The sequence below is a fragment of the Budorcas taxicolor genome, chromosome 20 (assembly GCF_023091745.1).
Source record: "Budorcas taxicolor isolate Tak-1 chromosome 20, Takin1.1, whole genome shotgun sequence".
NCBI classification, from domain to species: domain Eukaryota; kingdom Metazoa; phylum Chordata; class Mammalia; order Artiodactyla; family Bovidae; genus Budorcas; species Budorcas taxicolor.
In genome coordinates, this window is record NC_068929.1 from 4,200,327 (window position 1) to 4,224,955 (window position 24,629).

Sequence of the window (24,629 nt, forward strand, 5' to 3'; positions counted from 1 at the left end):
AGCCGATCAATACATAACTTTGTTTCATGCATGTTTCTGTTTAAAGACATCTTGTTGGATATATATTGTTGATTTGGTTACACTGTATTCACAACCAATAGTACTAGAAGTCTTGCCTGAACAAAGCTTATGTAACAAGGATTTTCTCCGTAAAGCACACAGCCCTTCTGGACTATGCTTTAGGTCCATTTTAAACAGTGAAATCACCTACAAAAGCACAAATATGCAAAAAAATGTGGCACTAAATACACTGCGGATTGGACACTTGTTTACAGTCTGGGAGCTGAAATAAGAACTCAGAGCGTGGCTTTGTTCTGTTTCAGCTGAGGGCCTGCGTGTAGGGCGACTCAGATTTTTTGCTGCTCTATGTTTAGGAATGACCATGAAAACACATGAGTATGGATTTTGAGATTACAAATAAATGTTAGCAAATACAGGGCCTGTGAATAATGAGGCTACGACCATATTTCCTTTGTTCCAGAGGCAGACAAACTCGGGCTGGGAGATGTGGTGCACGTGGTGCAGGCAGGGAGCAGGGTCAAGGAGAAGGGAGTTAGACGGTGAAGGGGCCCTTGTCCATGCTGGCACGTCTACTGGGGCACCTGGGGAAGGGAAGGCAGGGGGAGTGTGTCCAACTGTGTACCAGTGGGAATACAGATGAAGGAGGTGAGGCAGCTGGTGTTTCTGCTCCAATGGGTCACACCCACATGGAGGCCTTTAGAGTCTGTCTAAAAGCAGACCTTCCAACTGTCGTCTCACAAAAATTACTAGAGCTCATGGGGTTGCCAAGAGTCAGACATGACCGTGATAACACATGCACCCTGGGTCCCCTTAGCTCACTGCTGGTGCTCAATGGAGTCCTTCCCACCACCCCTTGGGGGTAGATGATGAGGGCAGGGATGGGCAGGGGGGAGAGGGGCTGAGGCTCAGGGGTTGTGCAGAACGCACGCTCCGGCTCTGCGTGGCCCTGCCTCAGTGTCCTGCCTCCCGGGGCCTGACGGGGGAGACTGAGATGGACCAGAGCAGACGGAGAGCCTACCAAGGTCCTGGGGCTGACTTACATTCTCCGCAGGTTGGGCAACTTCTTGAAGATGCCAGTGGCCTCAAGAACAGATATCTCATTGTCGTTTAGTCGCCTGTGTGGAAAGCAAGCGGATGAGGGGGTGGGTGAGCTGTGGAAGGGACACCTCCACCACTGGGCCCCGTCCTCCCAGGCCTTCAGCTAAGCTGACGCCCGGGCTTCACTCAGCCCGGGTCCATAGCACTGCAGAAACTGCCTGTATGACTCTTCAGCACAGGGCGCCCCGTGAGAGGAGGGGTGTGCGAAGGGCGGGAAGGGAGGCCAGGCTTCTCTGCGTGGAGGAGCCCCTGTGATAAGGGCCTATACAACTTGCTGAACACTCAGCACTTGAACAACCAAGGGCCAGAGATTTGCCTTCATTTTGTAGGGGTACCAATCACTACTTAAACTTCCTGGGAGGGCTCCCCAGATTCTTCCAACTCTGCAAGCCACTCAGCGCTTTCCTGACCATGTCCCTCTGCTAAGGGCAGCTCAGGGACTCCACACTCAATGTTCATACAAACCCAGGGAGAGCAGGAGGCAAAGAAAGGCCCTATTGTGATTTGTAAAGTCAAAGAGAATGATAACAACAACAACCATTTATACGGGGCTCACTCCATGCACAGATTCAAGATGAAGCCTGTGCTCGCCGCCTCTTACCTCCTCTTTCTCACCCCTGTGGGAGGGAGGTATCATCACCTCCACTTTACAGCTCAGGATCTGATGCTCAGATCTAAGAAGCAACTTGCCCAATCTCAGGAGAACTGGAAAAGGCAGGAGTCAGGCCCAGGTGTGTCAGCCCCCACCCGCTGCACCCTCATCACCCCACGCTGGAATTTTGAGCTCTCTCACTTCTGGGTAAATGCCTCTTTATTAGCAGAGATAGCCGGAGGCTCAGATACATCTGATGGTTCTCGCTGTTTTCTCACTTTAGGTCATATCCATCTTTCTGTCGTAAGCTTCCCAAGGGCCAGGAAGAGTGGTCTGCCCTATTCATGAGGAAATGGGTGGGCCTGGCAGTGCCTGACTCCCAGTGAGTGTGCAGAGAATCTTTGCAGAATGAATGAACTGTCTTTATTTGCAAGTAAACAGTCCCCAGTGGAGGCGTGAGGGTCTGCACTCAGCTGGAAAGTAGTAGACAGCAAGGAGCACCCGGGTGACTGAGTGGGAGGGTCACCTCTAGAAGCCCACCCGTGCCCTAGCTGGCTCAGGGAGATGGGCATGGGGGTGTGCAGGGGTCCTGCCCCTGTGGCACTCACAGGTCGGTGACGTATTCGGGGAGGTGGCTGGGGACGCGGGCCAGCTTCTGGTTGGAGCAGTCCACGATGGTGCCCTCGCAGCGGCACCTGTCTGGGCACACGAGGTCCATGAAGCACTCGCTGCTGAACCTGCTGCGGTAATCCTCCGAGCCTGGGGGGGCCAAAGAGGGGCATCAGCATCACTAGCCCGGGCCGGGGCAGGGCTGTGGGCAGTGGGGACGGGGACATGGATTGGGGAGGGGGGGGGTGTCCATAGCCAGAGGCAGCACTGCCCTCAGGTTGCGGCCACCCTGCCGTGCCTCCCGCCCCTCAGCCTCCAGGCTGCTTGCTTCCCTTTGGTCTTTATCATTCAACACTTTCAGGTCTAACAGCACAAGCTCTATGAGTTCTTAAGCTTCCATGGGTCACACAGACCTTTTTCCACATCGGGAATTTGGTGTACAATTTAGGGGTGTCTCAGTCCATGATGCCCACCATCTATGGACCCTCTAAATACATTTTGAAGACATTTTGAAGGGGTTTTGATGAAAGCTATACCAAGGGTGGGAATGAGGTCAGGGAAGTGGGTAACAGACTCAGCTGTCTTCAGGGACAACGCAGGGACTGAAACGATAAAGGGGCCCAGCACACGGCAATCAAAGCCACTGACACGCAATTTTATCATTGGGAAGTAATCATGAGAGTTGGCGTACTGGGGAATTGATGCCTGTTGCCCTAATGCTTGGGAATTTGGCTCAGGGTTGCCTGACAATTCTTTAAAAAAAATACTGGTAATGAATTCATACTTAAAACACTGTGAAATCAAGCACAACTCTTGCAAGGGTTAAATGTGCCTGCTGCCTTTGAAAGGAAGCTCTGTTTAACTACAGTCAAAAGCCACTTACAGTAAGCTATAAGCAGTTGGAGCTAAGATTAATATTTGGAACTGAATTTTTCTTGAGGTTGCACAGCAATGGTAACAGGGCCAGTGATGCACTGTCTTGAGAGATGCCCTCAGGAGCTGCTTTAATGATCAGAAATGATCCCCTGGCACCTGGGCGAACCTCTGTAAGACCACAAATCTTGCCTGAGATAAAATGGAAGGTCTGATTCTCCTATCAGACACGAGCCAGCTGATTGGGGTTAAGTCTCTTTTATTTTCACCTTCAACATATCATCAGCACAATGACAGGCACAAGAGCTTGGCTAACATTTGTCCAGTGCATAAATGGGGTGTCAGCACATAAACTGTCCACAGTGCTTCAGGGAATGTGAATGTCACTTGTTTGCCTGGCTAGCTGAGGTGGTCCTTGGCCATCTTAGTATATTAGAAGCAGAATGGGGCACCTGCAGTACAGAGATTTGGGCAGTGGAGGGCATAGGTTTGCCCAGACTTCTCTATTTAAACCTCAATCTCTCTGCCTGTAAAATGGGAATTACATAGTTGCCCCTATCTCACAGGGGTTGTCATGAAGATTCAAGGACGATCAAGATGGTGGAGAGCTTCTGGGAAAGGGTCAAAAGGGTCAAGAGCTCTACAGATGTTTGTGATTCTGTTTTGTTTCTTTTTTCCCCTAGGACGTAGTGGAACATGTGACATGTCAGAGGCCATTACCATCAGCATGTGAAGTGAAGTTGCTCAGTCGTGTCCGCCTCTTTGCGACCCCATGGACTGTAGCCCGCCAGGCTCCTCTGTCCATGGGACTCTCCAGGTAAGAATACTGGAGTGGGTTACCATTTCCTTCTCCAGGGGATCTTCCCGACCCAGGGATTGAACCCGGGTCTCCCGCATTGGAGGCAGACGCTGTAACCTCTGAACCACCAGGGAAGCCCAATCAGCATAGCGAGTGATAATAGTGGACACGTATGGAGCATGAATCACGAGCCAGGCACTATTCTGGGCACTTCAAACAGATGACTCCATTAAATCCGTCCCACACTCTGGGACTATTACGACTCCATGTTACAAATGAGGACACCGAGGCCTGCAGGTCATTCAGGACGCGGCAGAGAAACAAACCGAGGCAGACTGCCGCCAGGGGCCGTGTGACCAATACCATGCTTACTGCAGACCTGCTTTTGGACAAAACCTTAACCTCAGTCCTGCGAATGATGATACGGTCAGGTGGAGGTGAACTGAACGGCATCTTCTGCTAGTGGGCTTTGGGGAGACAGGAAGGGAGGAAATGTCTCCACTGACTGCTTTTTCACTCCGCACATTTTCTGCCCACAGTAATGCCTGATTGGGGAGAGACTTGGGGGTCTCTGATTCTGAAGGGACATCAGCTACCTAAAACAGAAGGTCAAGGATTGGACCTGTCTCCTTTTCCTCTCTTCTCCTTCCCCATCCACCTCCTTCACCCCATTTCATCCCAGGCTTGTATAAACAAAATCCACACAGGTGTCCCCGGTTATTTGGATGGCTTCCTGGTCCAATGTATTATGTAAATCTCTTGCCCTTGGCTTGCCAGCAGCCATCCCACTGAATAACTCTGACCTGGGCCATTTTCTCCCAGACACATCAGTGTGCTGAATCTTGGGTAAATCGCATCGTGCAGACCCTGCCGAATGACAGCGCTCTCTTATTCCCTGATGGGGGTTCCCCACGGTCGTCGAGAAGCTTTTCGTGCATGCACGTATTCCTCCCTGAGAGGGTGTCTACAGTGGGATCCTTGCAAATGGAGGAGCCCTGAGTGACCCAAGCCAGAAAGACAGGAGGGAGGACAGTTTGCTTGCCAACACGATGAGCCTGAAGATGTGCACGCCTGGGCCGTGGCCAGGGACAGCCGCTGATTAAACGCATTTTCATTTTAATCAAGGTGAGAGCATGTGTGGTTAGCGGGAGTCTCTCCCTCCCTGTACTATGCTTAGACCACAACTGGCCGACCTCTGCAATGGAGCTCCGACCCATTTTAATGCAATGATTTTGCAATTAGATTCGATGGACTAATATGTTCTTCCCAACATTTTTTCCCCTGCTGTTTTTGTTATCGCCCTGGATTGTAATAATGAGGGGGTTGGAGTGTGATATTTTTTATGAGCGGGAGCCAGAAATGTTAATAACGGTGTACACACGAGACAGAAAGGGTGCAAGCCCCAGCCAGGGCCAGCCTGAAACGCTACCTCCATCACTTCATATTTCATTACCCAAATTACCCAGGGTTTCTCAGAGCCATTTGTTATGCCTAACGCTCATAACTACCCAAAAGTATTTTTAACTTTTCTAGAGCTTTAAAAGTCAATTTCAATCTCCATGCATATTCGTCACTGACAGAAATACTTAGTAGGAGAGGAGTAACTTAAATAGGCTGTCATTTCTTCTCTTTGGGAGAGTTCAGAGAGGAGAGATCTCACAGGATTTGAAGAAGGGCCATAAAACTAGACCCTGGCTGAAACGGGCTCTTGGGGGAACTGATGTCAACTGGCATTTCACCAGCTTCTGCCCCCAGAGCCCTCCTCCCCCTTGGCAGGCAGTTCAGAATGACGACACTTGGAACATGAGTACAGAGAAACTTTAAGAGACCAGGGGAGTGGAATGCACAGCAATGTGACTTTATTATGAATCCTTGCGCTGCCGCCACTTCCCAGGAGAGAATGTGCGCCACACTGGCATGGTTGTGGCCTGGGGCAGGTGAGGAGCCAGAGCTCCCACTCTTTGGACAGACTCGGCTCTGAGGCTGGCGCTGGGCCCAGGGTAGCTGCTGTCACGAGCAGTCTGCATTCTGAACCATCCTCTGGGCAATGAGTTTGTTGAAGAGAAGTCATGGATGCACCATTATCAGAGGACCAAGAAAAGGCCAATGCACAGAACTATCCTCTTCTAGCTCCCTAAGGTGGGTGGGATGAAAGAAGACGGAAAGGAGCAGAAAGAGGAACCAGGGGGAGCAGGAGGCTTGCTGGGGCTCTTCAACTTGAAAGGACAAGCAGAGGTCAGAGGTAATGAATGGAATCAAGAGAACAGTGCTAGGCATACAGTTATCCACTCATGGGCAAAGGCTGGGGGACCAGCTATCAGTTGGCTGGAAAACAGCAACTGTTCACCAGGAACTTGGAGACTGGTTGGGCAGACAGCTGTCCTAGTGAGCTTGGCCCCTCCGAGTCAGACGTGAGTCAGCCATCTGCCTGGCGGCAGAGGCAAATGGCCACAGTCTGCAGCTGGGTACTTCCTGGTCATAGCCGGCTGAGGAGGGCCAGGAAAACTCGACATGCTCTCTCTGTTCAGAGAGAAAGGGGGTTTCTCTGGGCCCGAGGACTTGTTCTGTTCCAAATGGGTCTTGGTATGGTATTCATGCTGGTGGGGAGGAGCCGTGTAAACAGGGGTGTTTGCTCTCTTTCTTGCTCAAGCCATTTGTGGTTAACAGAAAGAAGCTTGAAAGGGGGTGTTAAAAGATTTTTTCAATATCCTATCAAGTCAAGTCAATGTCTTTTTGATTTTGTAATTCAAGGCAAAGGGCCTTGTCCATAGCTGGGAAGGCTGAGGATTACAGCTGTAAATAGCATTCATGTTGGAATCTGATGACCCTGGCAAGTAAGTTGACCTCTCTGTGCTTCAATATAAAAAAAAAGTGTTAGTCACTCAGTCGTGTCCAACTCATGCGACCTCTGTAGCCCGCCAGGCTCCTCTGTCCATGAGATTCTCCAGGCAAGAATACTGGAGTGGGTAGCCATTCCTTTCTCTAGGGGATACTTATCTGCAAAATGGGATTGATAGGGTTGTTGTGAAGACTGAACAAGCTGTTGATGTAAAATAGCTCAGCACTGGGTCTAGACTAAACACTCAACGCATGGTAAAGGAATCCAGAGTTAAACAGGATTCTCCATGCCTCGGCAATGCTGGGCCCTGGCTCTGGGGGGTAACTTGAGAGAGAGAAGACAGTAAGAGCCGCACATCGCCACGGGAGCCCAGAGCTCAGCTCCTGGCTCAAGCCAGAGCCGTCTCTCATGTGGGTCAGGATACAGACTGCAGCGTATGAACCGACACCACCATCTTCTGGTTATGCTGGGTCTATCAAGAAATAAACAGAACGGGAGGCCCCAAGACCCCTCTCTTTATTATCAGAGGCAGGAAGGTCTACATGGTAGTCAACTAGAACCACTGAGCAGCCCAGCACTTTGGCCTCATGTTAACTGTGCTTGACAGCTCAAGGCAACAGTCTGGACCTTAGGCTGTGAGGGGAGCAGGGTCAAAGTCCTCACGAGGAGCGGGGTCAGTTCCAGGAGAAGCCTCAGGCTACACCCAGTGTCTCAGACTCACGGGTGTCCCACCACTCTCATGCTCAAGATTAATTCCTAATGCTCCTGGTAAAGATGGTGGGTGAGGGGGGTGGGTTACCACCAGTATGACATTCGGGTTAAACCAGCTGAGAAGATGACCTTGGGCTGGGACTCTTCGATGAAGCCAATGGCATATGCCTTGGGTATACGCGTCCCCTTCAAATGGAAGAAGAAAAGCAGTGGTCTCAGACCTGAAGACCTTCCTCTTGGCTGGCGCTCGGACTAGACTTGGGGAAGGGCGACTCCCTTCCGACAGAGACGTGGAGGCAGATCTGGGCCCGCCCCGCCCCGGTGGGCTTCTGCAGCCCCCCTTTCAGCCTGGATCTGCTAGCTGGAGGGGGGGGCACTCTGTGAGTCCTTCGCGACTGCTCCCCGCCCCTGGACCCCCGCCCGTGGTGAGGCTGGCCCGGGAGAGGTGGGTCTGGCGGAGGCGGGTGCGGTGCTCCAGAGCAGAGAAGAGGTGTCCGGCGTGGCGGGCCATGCTGCAGGAGAGCGCGGTGCTTTCCGCGGTGCTTGACAGAACCATGTTCCGTTTCCATCGTTCCACCACATGGTTAGATCAAGCACAAAGGAAAGCCCCGCGGCGACTGGTCAGAGTCAAGGTCAGGAAGCAGCGTCAGAGAGAGGACAGGAGCGCTCAGAGGAAGCAGCGTGGAGCAGCGGAAGCCAGAGCGGGCCCCCACCGAGGGAGATTAGTACCGGGGGCGGGATTCCCCAGGACAGTCCGGAGACGGGAGCTCGCTGCCCTCTCGCCCCGCCCTCAGGGGAGACGCGAGGAAGGGAGGAGAACCGACGGGAGGCCACGGGACGCACCTAACTCTGGAGTTCCCGGGCAGGACACATCCTTCCCAAGGGAACCAAGACCGCAAACATCTGTCACCACGCCGCAGGCCTGAACTGAGGCTCTGCACCCCACTCGATCGTCTTCTCCGTTCTCTGCTGCCGCGGGCCCGCCCCTCGGCCGAAGGCCTCTGTAACCCTGTTCCCCGGCGCCTTCAGTAAAGACGCAGGCTGCGCTCCCAGCGGTCCGGCAGCGCTGCAGTGCTCTTTCCTCAGGACCCTTCAAGGCCCCAGAACCGTCTGGCGGACGGCCTTCCCTCCAGATCCCTGGGAAGTGGCACGGAGACATGGTGTGTGTTCCCAGCAGGGGGAGTCAGGGCCGCTCTGGGGCTTGGGTCTGGGGCTGAGAAACCCGCAGCCCAACCGTTATGGCGGGGTGCCTCTCTCAGACGGAGAGGAGGAAAGGGAGTGAGAGGCACCCGACTCGAGGGTCCTTCCTGATTTCCTCCTTGACTGTGAATCAGCAAGTGGCTTGGCCAGACCAGCAACCGATCGTTTTGTTTGCCATGGCGCAGACGCGGGTGCTCAGCCTCTATACCCTCGTCCGCGCTAGATCCGGGGTGGTGTTCATGAGCGCCCGCCCAAGCCACGGGGAGGAGAGGCGGCGCCCTGAAGAGACCAGGGTCAGGGCTGGGCGACTGGGGCCCTCCATGCCCTGCCCTCTGACAGGAGGCACAGGGTCACCGTTCCTCTACGGTATGATTGTAGGAAAGACGGCGGCAGTATCTTGACGGCATAGGGGTTACCTGCTTTGACTGACTGGTTAGCCCAAATCACTCTACAGCTCCGCACCTGGTCCCGCCTCTTGCTAAGCCTTCTCTGGCTGCCTGGAGTTGGCCACTGTCATTTAGACTCAACTCTGCTTTTGTCCCTCCCTCTCCCCTCCGCCAGTCAGGCAGAGCTCTGCCAACACTCTGGTCTGAGAATTTCATACTCAAGTTTGATCAGGCCCTCAGTGCCAGAGAAGGGAAAACCCATCCGTTCACGCCCCTGTCCCCAAGCCTTAAAATCTCCTTCTGCTTCTCCTCTCGGACACAGCTGGGAAGCCAGACACCCAGCCTAAGGAGGGCCTCTGTGCTTTGCAACAGCAGCCCTCAGATTGGTTTGGTTTGATTCTCTTTGGTTTCCCTCAACAGAAGGAAATGGAGGGACCGGGGAGAAAAGTGATCAGGAATCTTCTCGACATTAGAAGGCCTGGGTAACAGATCTTGTCCTGAGAATGTTGTGTGTTATTTTTAGTTGCTCAGTTGTGTCTGACCCTTTGCGACCTGATGCACTATAGCTCGCCAGGTTCCTCTGTCCAAGGGATTTCTGAGGCAAGAATACTGGGATGGGTTGCCATTTCCTCCTCCAGGGGATCTTCCTGACCCAGGGATCGAACTCGAGTCTCTACACTGGCAGGCAGATTCTCTGCCGCTGCGCTATCCTGAGAGTCCTACTCTATAATCTCAGATAAGACTTCCTGCTGCCGGCCTTGGCTCTCTAGCATGGCCTGAGTGACCCCCAGGGGCTCTAAAGCTCTGTGATGCCCTGAGAAGTGTCCTGCTCTGTGCCATTTCTGCGCAGACGAGGACAGAGAGGATGGCACTCTGTACTTTTCAGCATGAGTTTCTTGCCCACTGAATCTCCACACACAAAGTGGAGGAGGCAGGTCAGAAGACAGACAGCATTTTCCAACCTCCAAGTGCTCCCCTGAGGATGGGCGTGGGGCCTCAGGCAGCCAGATGGTGCCTTCTGAAGACTTAATCTGATGGTCAGATTACCGCAGCACTCACCTCTAACCCGATCTTGCTGCCTAGGGCATCGGATGTGGCTGATGGAGGCAGACACAGAGCAGCTGGGAAGCCAGACAGCCCAGCCTAAGGAGGGGCTTTATGCATTGCAGTACCAGCCCTTAAATTGGCTCCTAATTACATCAGCTGTTTTTGCAATAGGGGTGCTTTTAGGGGAAAGTAAAATGCAGACTTGTTATCTGTCAAATTCAGTACATATCACCTGCCCCTCCCTTCTTTCTTCTTGAGCTTCCTGGCAACACACAGCTTCAGAGCCACGGCTTCTGCATCCCTCAAGGCTGAGCAGGTCTGGGTCCCAGTGTCTCTCCAAGCCAAGGCCTTCAGAGTTCACCAGGACCTAGCTTTCTCAACCTCTCTGTCTGTAGTCAGGATTACCTCTGCTCTTTCTCTACCTTTATAGGAATCACCTTTCCGCTTAGTATTGATGAATAAAAATATTTTAGACAAGGTGAGTCAAAAAACCCTGTCCCTTTCTCCTATTTCTTTCTTTCTTTTTTTTAATTAAAACTATTTTTTTCAGTAGTTGCGGCTCTTGGGCTTTAGAGCGCAGGTTCAGCAGTTGTGGCTCCCAGGCTCAGCTTCTCCGAGATACATGGGATCTTCCTGGATCAGGGATAGAACCCATGTCTCCCACATCGGCAAGCAGATTCTTACCACTGAGCCACCAGGGAAGCCCTCCCTAATTGTTCCTTTTTAAAATTCCCGATCATTCCTACCTCACATAGGAAAAGAAGACAGGGTTCCTCACAGCAGGCCCCAACCTTTTTGGCACTGAGGCCTGGTTTCGTGGAAGACAGTTTTCCCACTGACTGGGACAGGGTGGATGATTCCAGGATGATAAAGGGGATCACACGTATTGTGCACTTTATTTCTAATGTAACGCTGCTGCTGGTCTGACAGGAGGTACAGGTCTGCGACCTGGAAGCTGGGGACCCCTGTGTCCAGTACGAACGTAGGTAGCTGGTGGCAGAGCCAGAGTTGGAACCAAGCTCTACTGTTTCTAGGTCTGCTGGCTGGTTCCTCTTTCTCCTAATTAGTTCTGTCTGTACCTCATCCCCAGTCCCAGCCTACAGTCATTCTGAGCCAATGGCTGACCCATGGGCTGGTTCCACCCTGCTCTATGCCCCAGGGTCTTGGCATCGATCAGGATGTTGAGATCAGGACCAGACCTCGATGAGACTGAGGGACTGGGGTGGGTAGACAGCACCCTGCCTCCTTGGCATCTTATCACCCCTCTTCTTGGGCACAACTGCTTGTCTGAGCTAATTAGCTCAGCCCTGGCTAGACATGGGTAGGAACAGAGGGGGCGGGAGGGATGAGGGGCGTAAGTCATGAGGAAGGGGCCTGGGGAAAAGATGGGTGTGCCTCAGGGCACAGAGACAGAGAGCACATGCCCCCCAACATGCTGTGGGCCCCAAGAAGGGACCTAAGGAAGCAGTGCAGGGCCTGGGGCTGGGGCCACAGGCTGGGGGAGGTAGTCACCGTAGCAGCGGGGCCTCCTTCCCAAAGGCCCTGCCCTGCCACGTGCTCCACGGTGTGGCGGGGCAGGCCGGCCCTGGGTTCGAGCCTGCCCCTACAGTTTGCTTGCTGTGACCATGGCTTTTCCCTTCACCTCTGAGCACTCAGCTCCTGATGCTGCAGCAAGGGGACCGCTCCTGCTGCTTTTGAGGGAGGAGACGGATGGGCCCCTGGGCTGGACACCTGATGTTTGTCAAGCGGAGTAAAATCGAAGCTTTATTCTCACCTAGACACACCAAGGACAAAGCTAGTGGCAGAAGCTGAGCTCTGCTGAAGAAAGAGATAAAGTGCCCAGTTCTGAGGTCAAGGAAGACTCCCCTGTCTGCACATGCACAGGAAGGTTCCTTTGGGGTCAAAAATGGAGGGGGCACCACCCCATAATTAGTGTGGATATCCATCCATAGACCTCTGTGGAGGGATCCGTCTAGGCAAAAATTTGCCCACACATCTTGGTCCAAGAACGAGTCCGATATAGAGCAAGAAACAAGATAATGAGCCAAAGGTAAACAAAGACCTGGAAAGACTGTCCGATATAAGTGATTTAAATCCTTTCTTTACTTCACTGCTCACTCAGGACATCTGCACTCCTTTCTGGGTATGTATTTCTGTCTTGCTTCCAACTTAAATAAATAAACTGCTTCTCTGCGTGTTCTCCCATATGTTGTGCTGTCTCTAATAATAAACTCTGTACCTGTTTTGCAGTTTTTACCTCCTTGAAACAGTTTTGCTTTCAAACTGGGATAAGAATCAGGGAACTTGGCTTCTGGACTCTAGCCCCTGGTGGACTGGCAGGTAGGTTCAATCCCTGGACAGGGAAATAAAATCCTGCTTCAAGACCCCTGTCCCTCCGAGAACAATCTCACGTGACTCCTGGAAGAAGCAAGGCCAACTAGGAGCCCTGAGCACAGTGCTCAGGGGTGAGAGACTGCTCTGTAATCAACACTGTTATTCTGGGGAAGACAAACTTGAGATCAGTGTCTCAGACTGCCACAGAGTCCTTGGGGTCCCTCCAAGCCCTCTCGAGGTATTGGCTTCTGCTGAAAAAAGTAAGACAGCCCAAGTTTATCATTCTGGAGACACAGACTGAAGAATCTGACTCAGAGGATCAGAACAACAAGAAGAGGCGGAGGCTGGCCCGCTGCTCTCCTCCCGCGACTAGGATCCATGCCGGCTTTCTCCCCAGGAAAACCCACCTACACAGGACGCTCAGGGAGGGGAAGAAGACCGGTTCCTGATGACACACAGATGGCGAGGGTTGGCTTCTCCCCTCCTCACCGCGGGAGCACAGAGCTCCCAACATACTATCAACATCTCACCATTGGGAGCACAGAGCAGCTTGGTGATTTTTTTTTTTTTTTTCCTGCAGTAGCAAACAACAGAAATGACAGCCATTTCTAACTGCCTGTTCATCCAGCTCGTGGGTCAAGAACAAGTTCTGTCTCCAAGATGAGCTGAGAATTTGCCTGCCACTCACCCCCTGCTTCATATCCGGGTGCAGCAGGGATGAAGGTTTCTAGAGAGAGCTTGAAAACTAGAGAGCAAGGCTGTGCTTTCTTCCTGAGCAACACTTTCTATGGTTCTCTCCGGGATCAGAAAGCACCCGTCTAGGGTGGAGGGGAGAGCAGACATGTCTGTGAAACTTACACTCTGGGTTAAGGGATGTTCCAAAGGTGGCTTTCGAGGGCAAGAGGAAGCCCCCAGGACTGCATGCTTCCCGCAGCCTGGCCTGGGGTAGATTTATTTCTCTATGTGCCACTTGGGGAGCATGGTTAGGAAACTAAAAGCTCAGGAAATCAATCATATCCTCTGACAGCACGTGTGTCCATGCTGCCTCATGGCCTCGCTTTCACCTGGCTCTGGAGATCCGTGGCTGCCTGGGTTCTGTCTCTCCAAAATCGCGCCCCTCCTCCTCGCAGTGCTTGTATTGTGTGTGTGTGTTTTATTTTAAATCCATAAGCTAATTGGTTTTCTGCAGGGCTAACTGAATTTCCCCAATTTAATTTGCAGAGATGCTCCCCAGGAGCCATTACAGCTTGCGATGTCCTCCAGATTGGATTACCGGCCTCTCCGGGGCTGCTGAGCTGAGTCAGAAGGTGGGGCCCAGCCCCATAACCTGATTACCTGAGCAGCGGAACTTCTTGCTCTTGATCTGGCTGATGCGCTTGTTGGCCAGCCGGCGTGGGCTGCTGCAGCGGGCCCCGCTGGTCTCAATGGGGTTGTCCTGCAGGTAGTCAGCCAGCCACCTCAAGTGGCAGTCGCACACGAATGGGTTTTGGGCCAAGTGGCTGCGAGACGGACAGGAGTTCATTAGGGGGGCCCTCGGGACTCGGTTCTGCCACTGCCCCCCTGATATGGGTGCTGATAATACAGCTCCAGGCTCCCTCCCTCAGTGCCCCAGGAGGCCTCGGGGGGGTGCCAGAGCTGCTAAGACAAGACCTCTAGACAAGACCTGGATGGGGCCCTGAGGCCAGCTGTTGGCAAAAGCCAGTCAAGGTGCAGCTGGCACCCAGTCTGGGGCATCAGCCTTCCTAACCCTCCCCACCCAGGGTGGGACCCAGGTCTCTAACCTCACCCATGACACTGCTGACAGGCATAGTAAGCTGCGGGCTTAGGGTTTATACGGAGAGTAGACTGAATTTTATTTTCCAAGCTCAGAAACACCCGGTGCATAAAGCAGCTGGTGTGGCATTGGGCACAGGATGGGTGTTCCATTTATAGGAGCAGGTTTTGCTGTTATTATCCTCAGCATCACAGGGGCGTCAGCACCATGGGCTCACTGAGAAAATTCTCCACAGCGCTGCGCAATGCTCAGCACGCGGTCAGGCTTCAGTGTGTGGCAGCTGTCCTTACTCTCTGTGGCTCCTGTCTCCAGCTCCAGGGGCAGTGAGGGCTAGATGACTCAAAAGGCCTCCAGAAACCCCCGGGATCATGGTCGGGCCTGGCGCTGGGGTGAGGGTCTAAGCTGAGGGGTGGAGCCATCAGAAACACAGGCTGAGATCTGTACTCAGGTGTCATCTGTCTAATGGAACTGTTGATGAACATCTGCCGTTCTTGCCTGGAGAATTCCGTGGGTGGAGTCTGGTGGGCTATAGTCCATAGGGTCGCAAACAGTCAGACATGACTAAAGCAAGCTAGCACGCACGTATGCCATGCTTGGAAGTGAGGAACTCCTCTCAAAAGAGGGAGGTGAAATACCCCTGAACTCTGGTACAAGGTGCCTGTCCCAGAGACTTGGCTTTGTGGTGTGGAGAGGGACCGGCATTAGTGGGCAGGAAGGAGTTTTCAGCAGAGACGGAGCCTGCTCAGAGAGAATACAGCACCCAGAGTCGTTAAGAGAGCAGGTGAGCCAGCCACTTGGCCTGGATTCAAATCCTACTGCTTAGTAGCTGTGCAACCTTGAATAAGTTACCTCACCTCTCTGTGCCTTGGTTTCCTAACACAGAAATGGGGCATCACAGTAGCACCTGCCTCCTGGGGTGGTTGCGAGGCTTAGTGGTCTGGATACAGGGAAGCCATCCCACAGGGGCAGTGAGCATGGCGTGAGCGCTCAGGACAGGCCTGCAGCGCTGTCGCTAATGCTTTACTCGGGCTCTGGGGCTCCTCTGGGACGTGCCTGCTCTGCGTGGCTTGTGAGTGCGCTCTGGGATGCTGGTGGCAGCCTGGGCCTGTGCTGGCACTCCTGACATACTCACAGTGTCTGGATGGCCTGCAGAGGGGCAAAGAGCCCCTTGCTGATGGTCTGCAGCTTGTTGTCGTACAGAGAGAGCAGGCTGAGGCTCTGCAGGTCCTGGAACGTGTTCACCCGCAGGCAGTTGATCTTGTTGGCATTGAGGAGGCTGCAGACAGAAGAGAGGCCGCTGACTCCCTCATCCCGGTGAGGCCTGCGGAGCAGGGGCGGGGCTGCCGGCCTCAGAGCATCCTCCTGACAGCCAGCCTGCCCCCTGCCCCAACTAGAGAAAGGGGACCTGCAGGCCTCCGGCCACGGGATCTCCTACCACACCCAGGCACTGGCAGCTGCACACCACGGATGCTGTGTGGCACACCAACCTTTTGAGCCTTCCCCTGCACCCACGCCCTTGGAGGAAGACTGGAAATCGCACCCTGTGTGCTCCACTTTCTACTGTAGAAGGCAGAGCCTCCAGGTCTCAAAAGGAAAGAAAGAAAGAAAGAAAGAAAGAAATCTTTGGCACAATTGCTTGGAAGCTTTAGCTGACTGACTAAGAGGTAATTTTTATTCAGAAAATTCCTCAGAATTCTTTTGGATCACTGATTCCATTGGGAATCTGCTGAAAGCTGTAGGTCATCCTCCCAGAAAAAATTCAGCCGTGGGTAGGCATGAGTGCACACACATGTGGTCTCAGTCTCTCTCACACGCAAACACGGAAGGAGCCCTCGTGATTCTGCAAATACGCCACGTGCTTTGGTCCAGGCTTTCTGAGCATACTCTCTACCCCTTTCATCTGGAGACTCCTTCTCCTCCTCTGTATCTCAGCTCAGATGCCACCCCCTTAGACCCGCCTACCCTGACCGCCTCATTTCCAGTGTGACCCCACGACTGCCTGTCATAACCCCCTGTTTACTCCCCTCATAGCCCTTCTCTCAACTTGTGATCAAAAGATATTTGTTGTTTATCATTTGCCTCCTACTCAAGATAGTACACAAATGATATATATTTTATTCTTCCCTTTATTCCTAGTGCTTAGCCCAAGCATTTATTAAAAAATACACCTGGCTCCAGCTCTGACTCCAGGGGGCCACACTCATCTAAGGTGACACCGATCCCCCAGAGTCAGCCTTCCTATCCACGAGGGACCCCTCTTCGGCTGTGGCTTCAGTTCTTCAGAACCCTGTCCCCACCAAAAACAAACAAGGCCGTAAAAGAAAGCTTTCTGGTGAAAGGCTGGCCCAGCAAGAGTGAAGCCTTGAGGACTGCAGGAGTGTTTTTCAGGACGTGGCTGCCAAGGCAAGCACTTTGGGTCCTAAAAACCCTTTATGATCCTAGACTGATGAGCTGAGCCCTTCAAACTCGTGTGAAACTATTTCTCACTCGCTCTTGAAGGAAAGTGAGGGGCTACTAAACTAGCCAGCAAAAATCTTGAATTGTAAAATTTTGTCTTTTTAACATTGGCTCAGAGCTTCCCTCCTGGGGAAGGACCTGAGAGATACATCATGGCTGGCTTGCCTCCAGAGTTCCTGGTGCCAAGGTCCAGAAGATTGGAGTTGGTAATGGAGGGGCTGCCGCGGGAGCTCAGCCAACCATGCCCCCTCTCCACGGCTGCAGCTCCGTCCTCGCAGGGGCCCCTGAGCATCCTGTGCGAGGCAGGCAGCTGCGGTGGTGACAAGAGGAAGCACCGCCTGTTTAATTTGGCTAATGATGGGCAGGGGTCCCAAGGGTTCTCACAGGTGGCCTCCTGCCTCGCAGTAGAACAAAAAGCTCACGTTACTAAAGACTTTTTGTGTTTTCCAACGTGCTTTCCTGACATCCTCTTATTCTCACAGTCACCTAGGCAGAGGGGCAGAGCCAGCCTCACATGTTACAGGTGAGGAAACTGAGGCTGAGAGTTGGGAGAGAGAGAGGGGGGTTGTGCAAGGTCATGCATTTCCAAGGAGTATGCTGAAAGCAGTTATGGGAACTGAGGTCTCTGGAGGATTTCTTTCTTCTTTATGAGTGCTTTATCTACCCTGTCCATCTGTCTATCCCTTTGTAGCAATTTCCCCCCAAGAATTTCCTATGCTTTGTATATTAAATTTTACTCAAAGTCACTCCATTTGTTGGCGGGAGGCCGGGGTGGGGGGGTGCGGTGCTGGTGGAAGATGCTATGGAACAGAGAAACAGGGAGAAAAGAGAGCGAATCCAACAGGGCTAAACCCCTAAAGAAAAATAAAGTAGGTGGTAAATGATTTGTTCCACAGCTTGACGTTCAGGGCCTTTTGAGGGAAATACTGAATGAGGTAAAGAGACTAGGTCAGAGGTGCTCATCTCATGACCTAAGGAGAGATACTCCCTGCAGCATCCTGCAACGTGCCGCATGCAACTCTTTTCATCCAGCCCTCCCAGTGTGCTGAAGGTGGGGACAAAGCTACCCTGAGGTGTCACCTCATACCAGTCAGAATGGCCATCATTAAAAAGTCTATGAATAGCAAATGCTGGAGAGAGTGTGGAGAAGAGGGCACCTTCCTACACTGTTGGCGGGAGCGTAAACTGGTGCAGCAACTATGGGGAACAGCATGTAGGTTCCTCAAAAATCTAAAAATAGAACTACTGTATGATCCAGCAATCCCACTCCTGGACATGTATCCAGACAAAACTGGAAAAGATACATGCCCCGTAATGTTCATGAGGCATTATTTACAACAGCCAACACATGGAGACAACCTAAATGTGCATCAGCAGTGAAGGGATAGAGAAGATGTGCAGTATACACAGATCTGCACAGTGAGATATTACTCAGTCATAAAAAGAGTGAAATAATGCCATTTGTAGCAATACAGATGGACCTAAAGATATCAAACTAAGTGAAGTTAGTTGGACAGAGAAAGATAAAACTATGATATTACTTCTATGTGGCATCTAAAATATATACAAATGAACTTATTTACAAGACAGAAACAGACTCACAGACAGAGCAAACTCATGGTTATAAAAAGAGAAAGTGGGGTGCGGACTGATTAATTAAGAGTTTGGGATTATCAGATACCAACTACTGTGTATAAAGCAGATAAACAGCAAGGTCCTACTACATAGCACAGGGAACTATATTCAATATCTTATAACAAATTATAATGGAAAAGAATGTGAAAAAGACCATATGCACACACACACTTACATATGCACACACACGTGTGACTGAATCGCTCTGCTGAACAACAGAAACATACAACACTGTAAACTAACTATATTTTAATTTAAAAAAATCTGGCTATTTCTGTCCCTCTCTATCACACACACACACACACACACACACACACACACACACACACACACAGAGAGAGAGAACATAAAAGACTTTTATTTTCTCCAGGAAAAAAACCAAAACAGATGTCCTAGTCACACTGGGTCTCCTGGAGGCAGTCACGGAGCAGCTGCCCTCTTTAGATAAGACATGTGCCCCGTGGGCCACCATCCTCACTGTTCCCTAGTGCTTGCCCCTCTCAAGTGGACTGATGCTGAAGCTGAAGCTCTGAGACTCTGGCCACGTGATGTGAAGAGCCGACTCGTTGGAAAAGACCCTGATGCTGGGAAAGACTGAGGCAGAAAAAGAGGCAGGCAGAGGATGAGATGGTTATATAGCATCATGGACTCAATGGACATGAATTTGAGCAAACTCTGGGAGATAGTGGAGGACAGAGGAGTCGGGCGTGCTGCAGTCCATGGGGTCTCAAAGAGTTGGACGTGACTTAGCAGCCGAACAACAACAGTAACAACAACTCAAGCTTATTCTCCCTACCTTGTCTGAGCAGGAACTGAAATTTGAGACCCGAGGGCAGATTCACAAAGCCAAACTGCAGAACTTGGTTCTGGGCAATGCTAGACACCAGATAAGGAGGGTGGCCGCGGGGAGAGTGGAGTGGCGTTCCGATTCGCCTTGAAAGGGCATCCAGATTGCAGGCCACTCTGGCAATGCTCCTCACCCATCAGGACTATCAAGGCTTCTTGTTTTGATCCAGAAGCTTTTTTGTTCCCCATTGCTCCTAGACCTCTCAGCCTAGAAAATGCTATTGTAAAGATGGAAGGCATCAAAACAACCCAGGCTGGCACAATTATGAGGCAAAGATAGCGCGTGCAGCAGGAGCAGAAAGAAACACAAAAGGGCAGTGCCTCGGGGTCACTTATTCTCTCCAGGAACGCTTGGCTCCCTAAGGCAAGACACAGAGGTGCAGGGAGAGATAAAATTAAGCTGCTTATCCAGATTTAGATGCCCAGGACCGCCTCACTGATCCCCAGCAGCACCTAACAGCCTGTGTTCTGTCCCATCTTCCTCTGGGAGGAAGGTTGGCAGCTACTCAGCTCAGTCTGGCTTCCATAAAAGGATCTCTGAGCTATCTGGAATGAGGACAAGAGCTGCAGGGGAATTAAAAAAAAAACAACAAACAGCCTAAAAATACTAAATAAAAAAACCCCACCCTATGATGGAGCAAAGAGACAGTAACTATTTGAAATGGGGTTCAGCAGTTCTGTAAGAAGTTAGGAACACAAGCCTTCTTCCTCTTTCAATGGAGGGATTGATTCTGTCTCATCAAGGCCGCTCCATCTGTCCCCATTCATCCCCCTTTGAGGAGCAGTGGTATAACTGCTGTGCGAATTAATAATAACGTAGCATTGTCTCGAGAGACTGCAGCTTTGTGAGCAGCCCTGTGTGAAAGGTCTTCCGAAGCACTTTTCACGTAGTGTTTCCTTTCACCCTCACAGTAGCACTACGATTATCCTCATTTTCAAGGATGAAGAAATTGAGGGTCAGAATGGCGGTGGATTTAACCAAGGTGATAGTGAAGCTCCAGTCTATCTGAGTGCAAAGTTCATCTCTCATCCACCATATGGAGAGAAAAATCCGTATTCTGCCCCTGTACTTGGTGGAAGGTATTCCCTGTCCCTAGGGAAGCTATTTTTGCTAGCTTGGGAATGCACCTGGGCACACTTCAAGTTGATGGAGGTCTGGCTGGGTCTGGAAGACTGCTTGCCTCTTGGCTGTGAAGAGGCGTCAGGAGTCCCACGGGCTCTTAGGGAGTGCCCGGACCAGGTGGGTGGGATGGGATGCCCTCTGAAATGCCCACTAAACTTCCATGGGCACAATGGCGGGCTCTTCCCTGAGTGGCCTGCACCTGTGCCAAGCAGGGTCTCAGCCTTCAGAGCCCACTGAGCAAATGCTGACTGGGGAGCTGGTACGCTTGGCCCTGTACTCCTGGAGTCTCACACGAGGCAGACCAGGGGAGAGCGAGGAAGCAGAGACAACAGCTTCCCTTGTGCAAGACGGGACGCTCCGGTTCACCTCGCACGAGACAGTACTCAGGGTCCAAGCTTTGATCCCCAGCTAGGTCTCAGCTTGACAGCCTGGTGGATCCAGTGAGGGGAAGGGCTTGGAGGTATATTCTGTTCATTAATATTTCCCCAGAAGCAGATCCAACCATCTATCGGGGCCATCTGCTCCTAGACCCACCTTGCAAAGGAAACCCAGAGGCCATATAAACAGAAAAGAGATGGAGGTTAGTGGGGAGGAGGGGTTGAGATGATCCAGTCACGTGAACCTGGGGCCACATGACCTAACAGGTAATAAACACTACGCGTGATCAGGCGCTCTCCCAGCCCTTTACAAATATCGACTTGCAGAATCTCCCAACAGCCTCAAGAGGTAAGTGCCCCCTCCGTCCGACAGAGGATACCTCTGGCAGACGCCAAGTTTAAGTACCTTTGGCTGCAGTGGCACAACTAGCAAGCAGGAGGTCGAGATCTGGACCCGTGCCATTTTAGTTCAAAGACTTTGCTCCTATTCCGACTGTGGGAAGCGCCTGCAGCTTATGGGAGGAGCTGGAAGTGGGGTTTTTGTGGCCCCGCCCATTGACTTCGTGATGATTCTATAATGAAATGAAAGCAGAGAGCCATGCTCCTCTCAGAGGAGATCAAGGAGGGTGGAGCAGGCACACATCCCCTTCTACACTTCCGTCTGACCATTAGCTCTGTGAGGCTTCACCGAGCATTTTCAGCTTCCACATATGTTCCATGTCAAGAGGTATCAGCACTCAGCCCATTGACTAACCAACCTAACAATGCTGCTGAGAGATTATCCTTTCCAGAAGCTGTTGCCTTCAGAAACAGCAAGGTGGGCAACAGAATCCATGGAGAGTGTCAGAGCTGGAGTGTGGCAGGGGGAGAGAGATGGCAATAAAATATCCAGAGTCCTGGGTCTGGGCTGAGGAAGGGCCCCTGCCTCCAGGCCTGCAGCGGGATCAGGCCTGGCTGGACCGGAAGAATCCCAGGGGCTTCCATCACTCACAGCAGCTTGTAGCCTCCTCCACTCAGGGTCCAGGTAATGGGAGGAGATGGGCCACAGAAGGGAAGTGAGGTTCACCCTGACCCCCACCCTCAGTCTCCTGAAAGAGGCCACAAGTTTGGGGTTCACTTGGCAGCAGCTGTTTTTTCTCATGACTGGCTCTGCTCCCGTCTCTGGCTACAGGGGCAGTAATGGGACAGAGGACCACTGAGGCCCCCTTTCTAGCTACCACTCTTGCCCACATCCTCTCCTCCTTTAAGATTCCCCTGAGCTTACAGCCTTTGCCAGGAGGTTGAGAAAACACCAACCTCTGGAGTCAGATTTAATGATAAATTGCATCAAAATCACCTTGGCAACGCCAGTGGGGTTCACACATTGATTCAGTGGCCTGAGCTCTCATTTGAATGATATTTATATTCTCCACATCTGCCCACAGGTCTGCGGAAGACAGCAGTTTAAGGCTATTCCCCCTACTTCTACTGTGTTTGTCTGCAAATGCCAGAAGCATAATGCAAACCCTGATGCACAAGGTGTTCTTAGGAAACTGGTGTCAAGAAAGAGGGTAGCGGCCACGTCCTGGAGAATAAGCGAAGCCCTCCCGGGACAGACCACGGGACAGGAGGATGAGCCCAGCTTCCTGCTAGGAACCTGGGTGCTTCATGGAACCTCCTTTTCTCAAAGTGAGGCTGGCGGGGGAGGGGAGGGCGCAGTCAGTTTCTGTTTCATAAACACTCAGGTATTTATCATGCTATGGAGGGGAAAGATGGTACCGACGACCTCAGGGCGTAACCCTTTCTCTGTCTCCTCCAGTAGGGGAATCATTTTTCAAGAATAGGTCACAGGGTTCATGCCCAGTGGTGGGATTGCTGGATCATACAGAGATGTGGATGGACCTAGAGTCTGTCATACAGAATGAAGTAAGTCAGAAAGAGAAAAACAAATACCGCGTCTTAATGCATATAAATGGAATCTAGAAAAAATGGTGCAGATGAACCTATTTCCAGGGCAGGAAAAGAGATGCAGGCATAGAGAGTGGCTATGTGGGCACAGTGGGGGTGAAAGAGGGTGGGAAGAGTTGGGAGATTAGAACTGACACGTCTGCGTGTATGCGTGCTAAGTCACTTGAGTCGTGTCCAACTCTGTGCAGCTTTATGAACTGCAGCCCGCCAGGCTTCTCTGTCCATGGGATTCTCCAGGCGCGAATCCTGGAGTAGGTTGTCATACCCCGCGCCAGGGGATCTTCGCAACTCAGGGATTAAACCCGCATCTCCTGCATTGGCAGGTGGGTTCCATACCACTGAGCCACCTGGGAAGCCCCGGACATGTATACACTGCACTACCACAATAGGCAGCTAGTGGGATGCTGCTAAAGAGCACAGAGAGCCCAGCCCCTGTGGGATGGGATAACCTGGAGGGGTGTGATGGGGTGGGTGGGAGTGAGGTTCAAAAGGGAGGGGACATATGTACACATCCAGCTGATTCACTTCCTTGTACAGCAGAAACTAACACAACATTGTAAAGCAATTTTATTCCAATAAAAAAAGGAATGGGTTGCAAAGGCTCTGCTATGAAAACAAAATTCCACTGTGTGTCCCTGTGAGTATTTCCCACTATTAAGCACTGGCATAAGCTATTAGTGAGGATGCCAATTAGGGGAGCCATTCTGGACCCCTGATTAAGCTGCAGTGTTTAGAGTTGACCCCCTTGTATCTTCTAAAATTTTTCTTTAGAATTAACCCTCTGCCTTCCCCAAACTCTTTATCTACTAAGTGTAATAAGGGCCACTTTCTTGTCTTAGAATAAACATGCTCTCATCCCTCCCATATGAAATATGAGGGATTTATTTTGACCTTTGGTAACCTCCTGAGGCTTCCCAGGTGGCTCAGTGGGTAAAGAACCTGACTGCAATGCAAGAGACACTGGAGATATGGGTTCAGTCCCTAGGTTGGGAAGATCCTCTGGAGGAGGAAATGGCAACCCACTCTAGGAGTCTTTCCTGGGAAATCCCATGGACAAAGAAGCCTGGTGGATTACAGTCCACGGAGTCCCAAAGAGTCACACACGACTGAGCAAGGCAACCAGAGGGAAGCTGAGATACTGACAAATCAGACAAGGGAGCTAGCACCTGCTCTCAGGAGGTGGAAGGCTTGTGTGATCTGGCTTGCTCCTTTCTTCCCCAACAGCTACTAGGGTCACACTTGCCTATCTGATTGCTACATGGTTCTGAATCAGTCCTTTAAGAGGGATGAACCCTTTAAGAAGGATAAACCATTCACTCAGTGACCAAAGCATGGAATGATTCCAGAATTTAAGTCTCCCTAAGAGACTCAGCTTCCCTTGCTGCTGCTGCTACTGCTGCTAAGTCGCTTCAGTCATGTCCGATTCTGTGTGACCCCATAGACGGCAGCCCACCAGGCTCCCCCATCCCTGGGATTCTCCAGGCAAGAGTACTGGAGTGGGTTGCCATTGCCTTCTCCAATGCATGAAAGTGAAAGTGAAGTCATGTCCGACTCCTAGCAATCCCGTGGACTGTAGCCCACCAGGCTCCTCCATCCATGGGAACTTCCTGGCAAGAGTACTGGAGTGGGTTGCCATTGCCTTCTCCGTCCAGCTTCCCTTAGGAAGCTCCAGATACACAAGAGAGGGACGAATCCCTCCCTCAAGAATGCAGGACAAGGCTTCCCTAGTGACTCCGTGGTAAAGAATGCGCCTGCCAATGCAGAAGTCACGGGTTCAATCCCTGATCCGAGAAGATTCCACGTGCTTCGGAGCAACCAAGTCCATGTGCCACAACTACTGAGGCCCGTGTACCCTACAGCCCGTGCTCTGCAACGAAGAAGCCACCGCAGAGAGAAGCCTGTGTACCACAGCTGGGGAAAGCCTGCGTGCCGCAAGGAAGGCCCGGAGCAGCCAAAACCAG

At 51.8% G+C, this 24,629-nt stretch overlaps 1 protein-coding gene across 1 annotated transcript in view; it reads right to left on the reverse strand.

Moving 5' to 3' along the window:
• SLIT3 (slit guidance ligand 3) overlaps positions 1 to 24,629 on the reverse strand; it is a 719,057-nt gene that overhangs the window by 98,255 nt on the left and 596,173 nt on the right. The window contains exons 13-16 of the mRNA XM_052659044.1: positions 15,416 to 15,559; positions 13,845 to 14,008; positions 2,320 to 2,470; positions 1,062 to 1,136 (exon numbers count right to left, since the gene is read on the reverse strand). Coding sequence (XP_052515004.1) covers positions 1,062 to 1,136; positions 2,320 to 2,470; positions 13,845 to 14,008; positions 15,416 to 15,559 — 534 coding nt within the window. The remainder of the gene's footprint in view (positions 1 to 1,061; positions 1,137 to 2,319; positions 2,471 to 13,844; positions 14,009 to 15,415; positions 15,560 to 24,629) is intronic.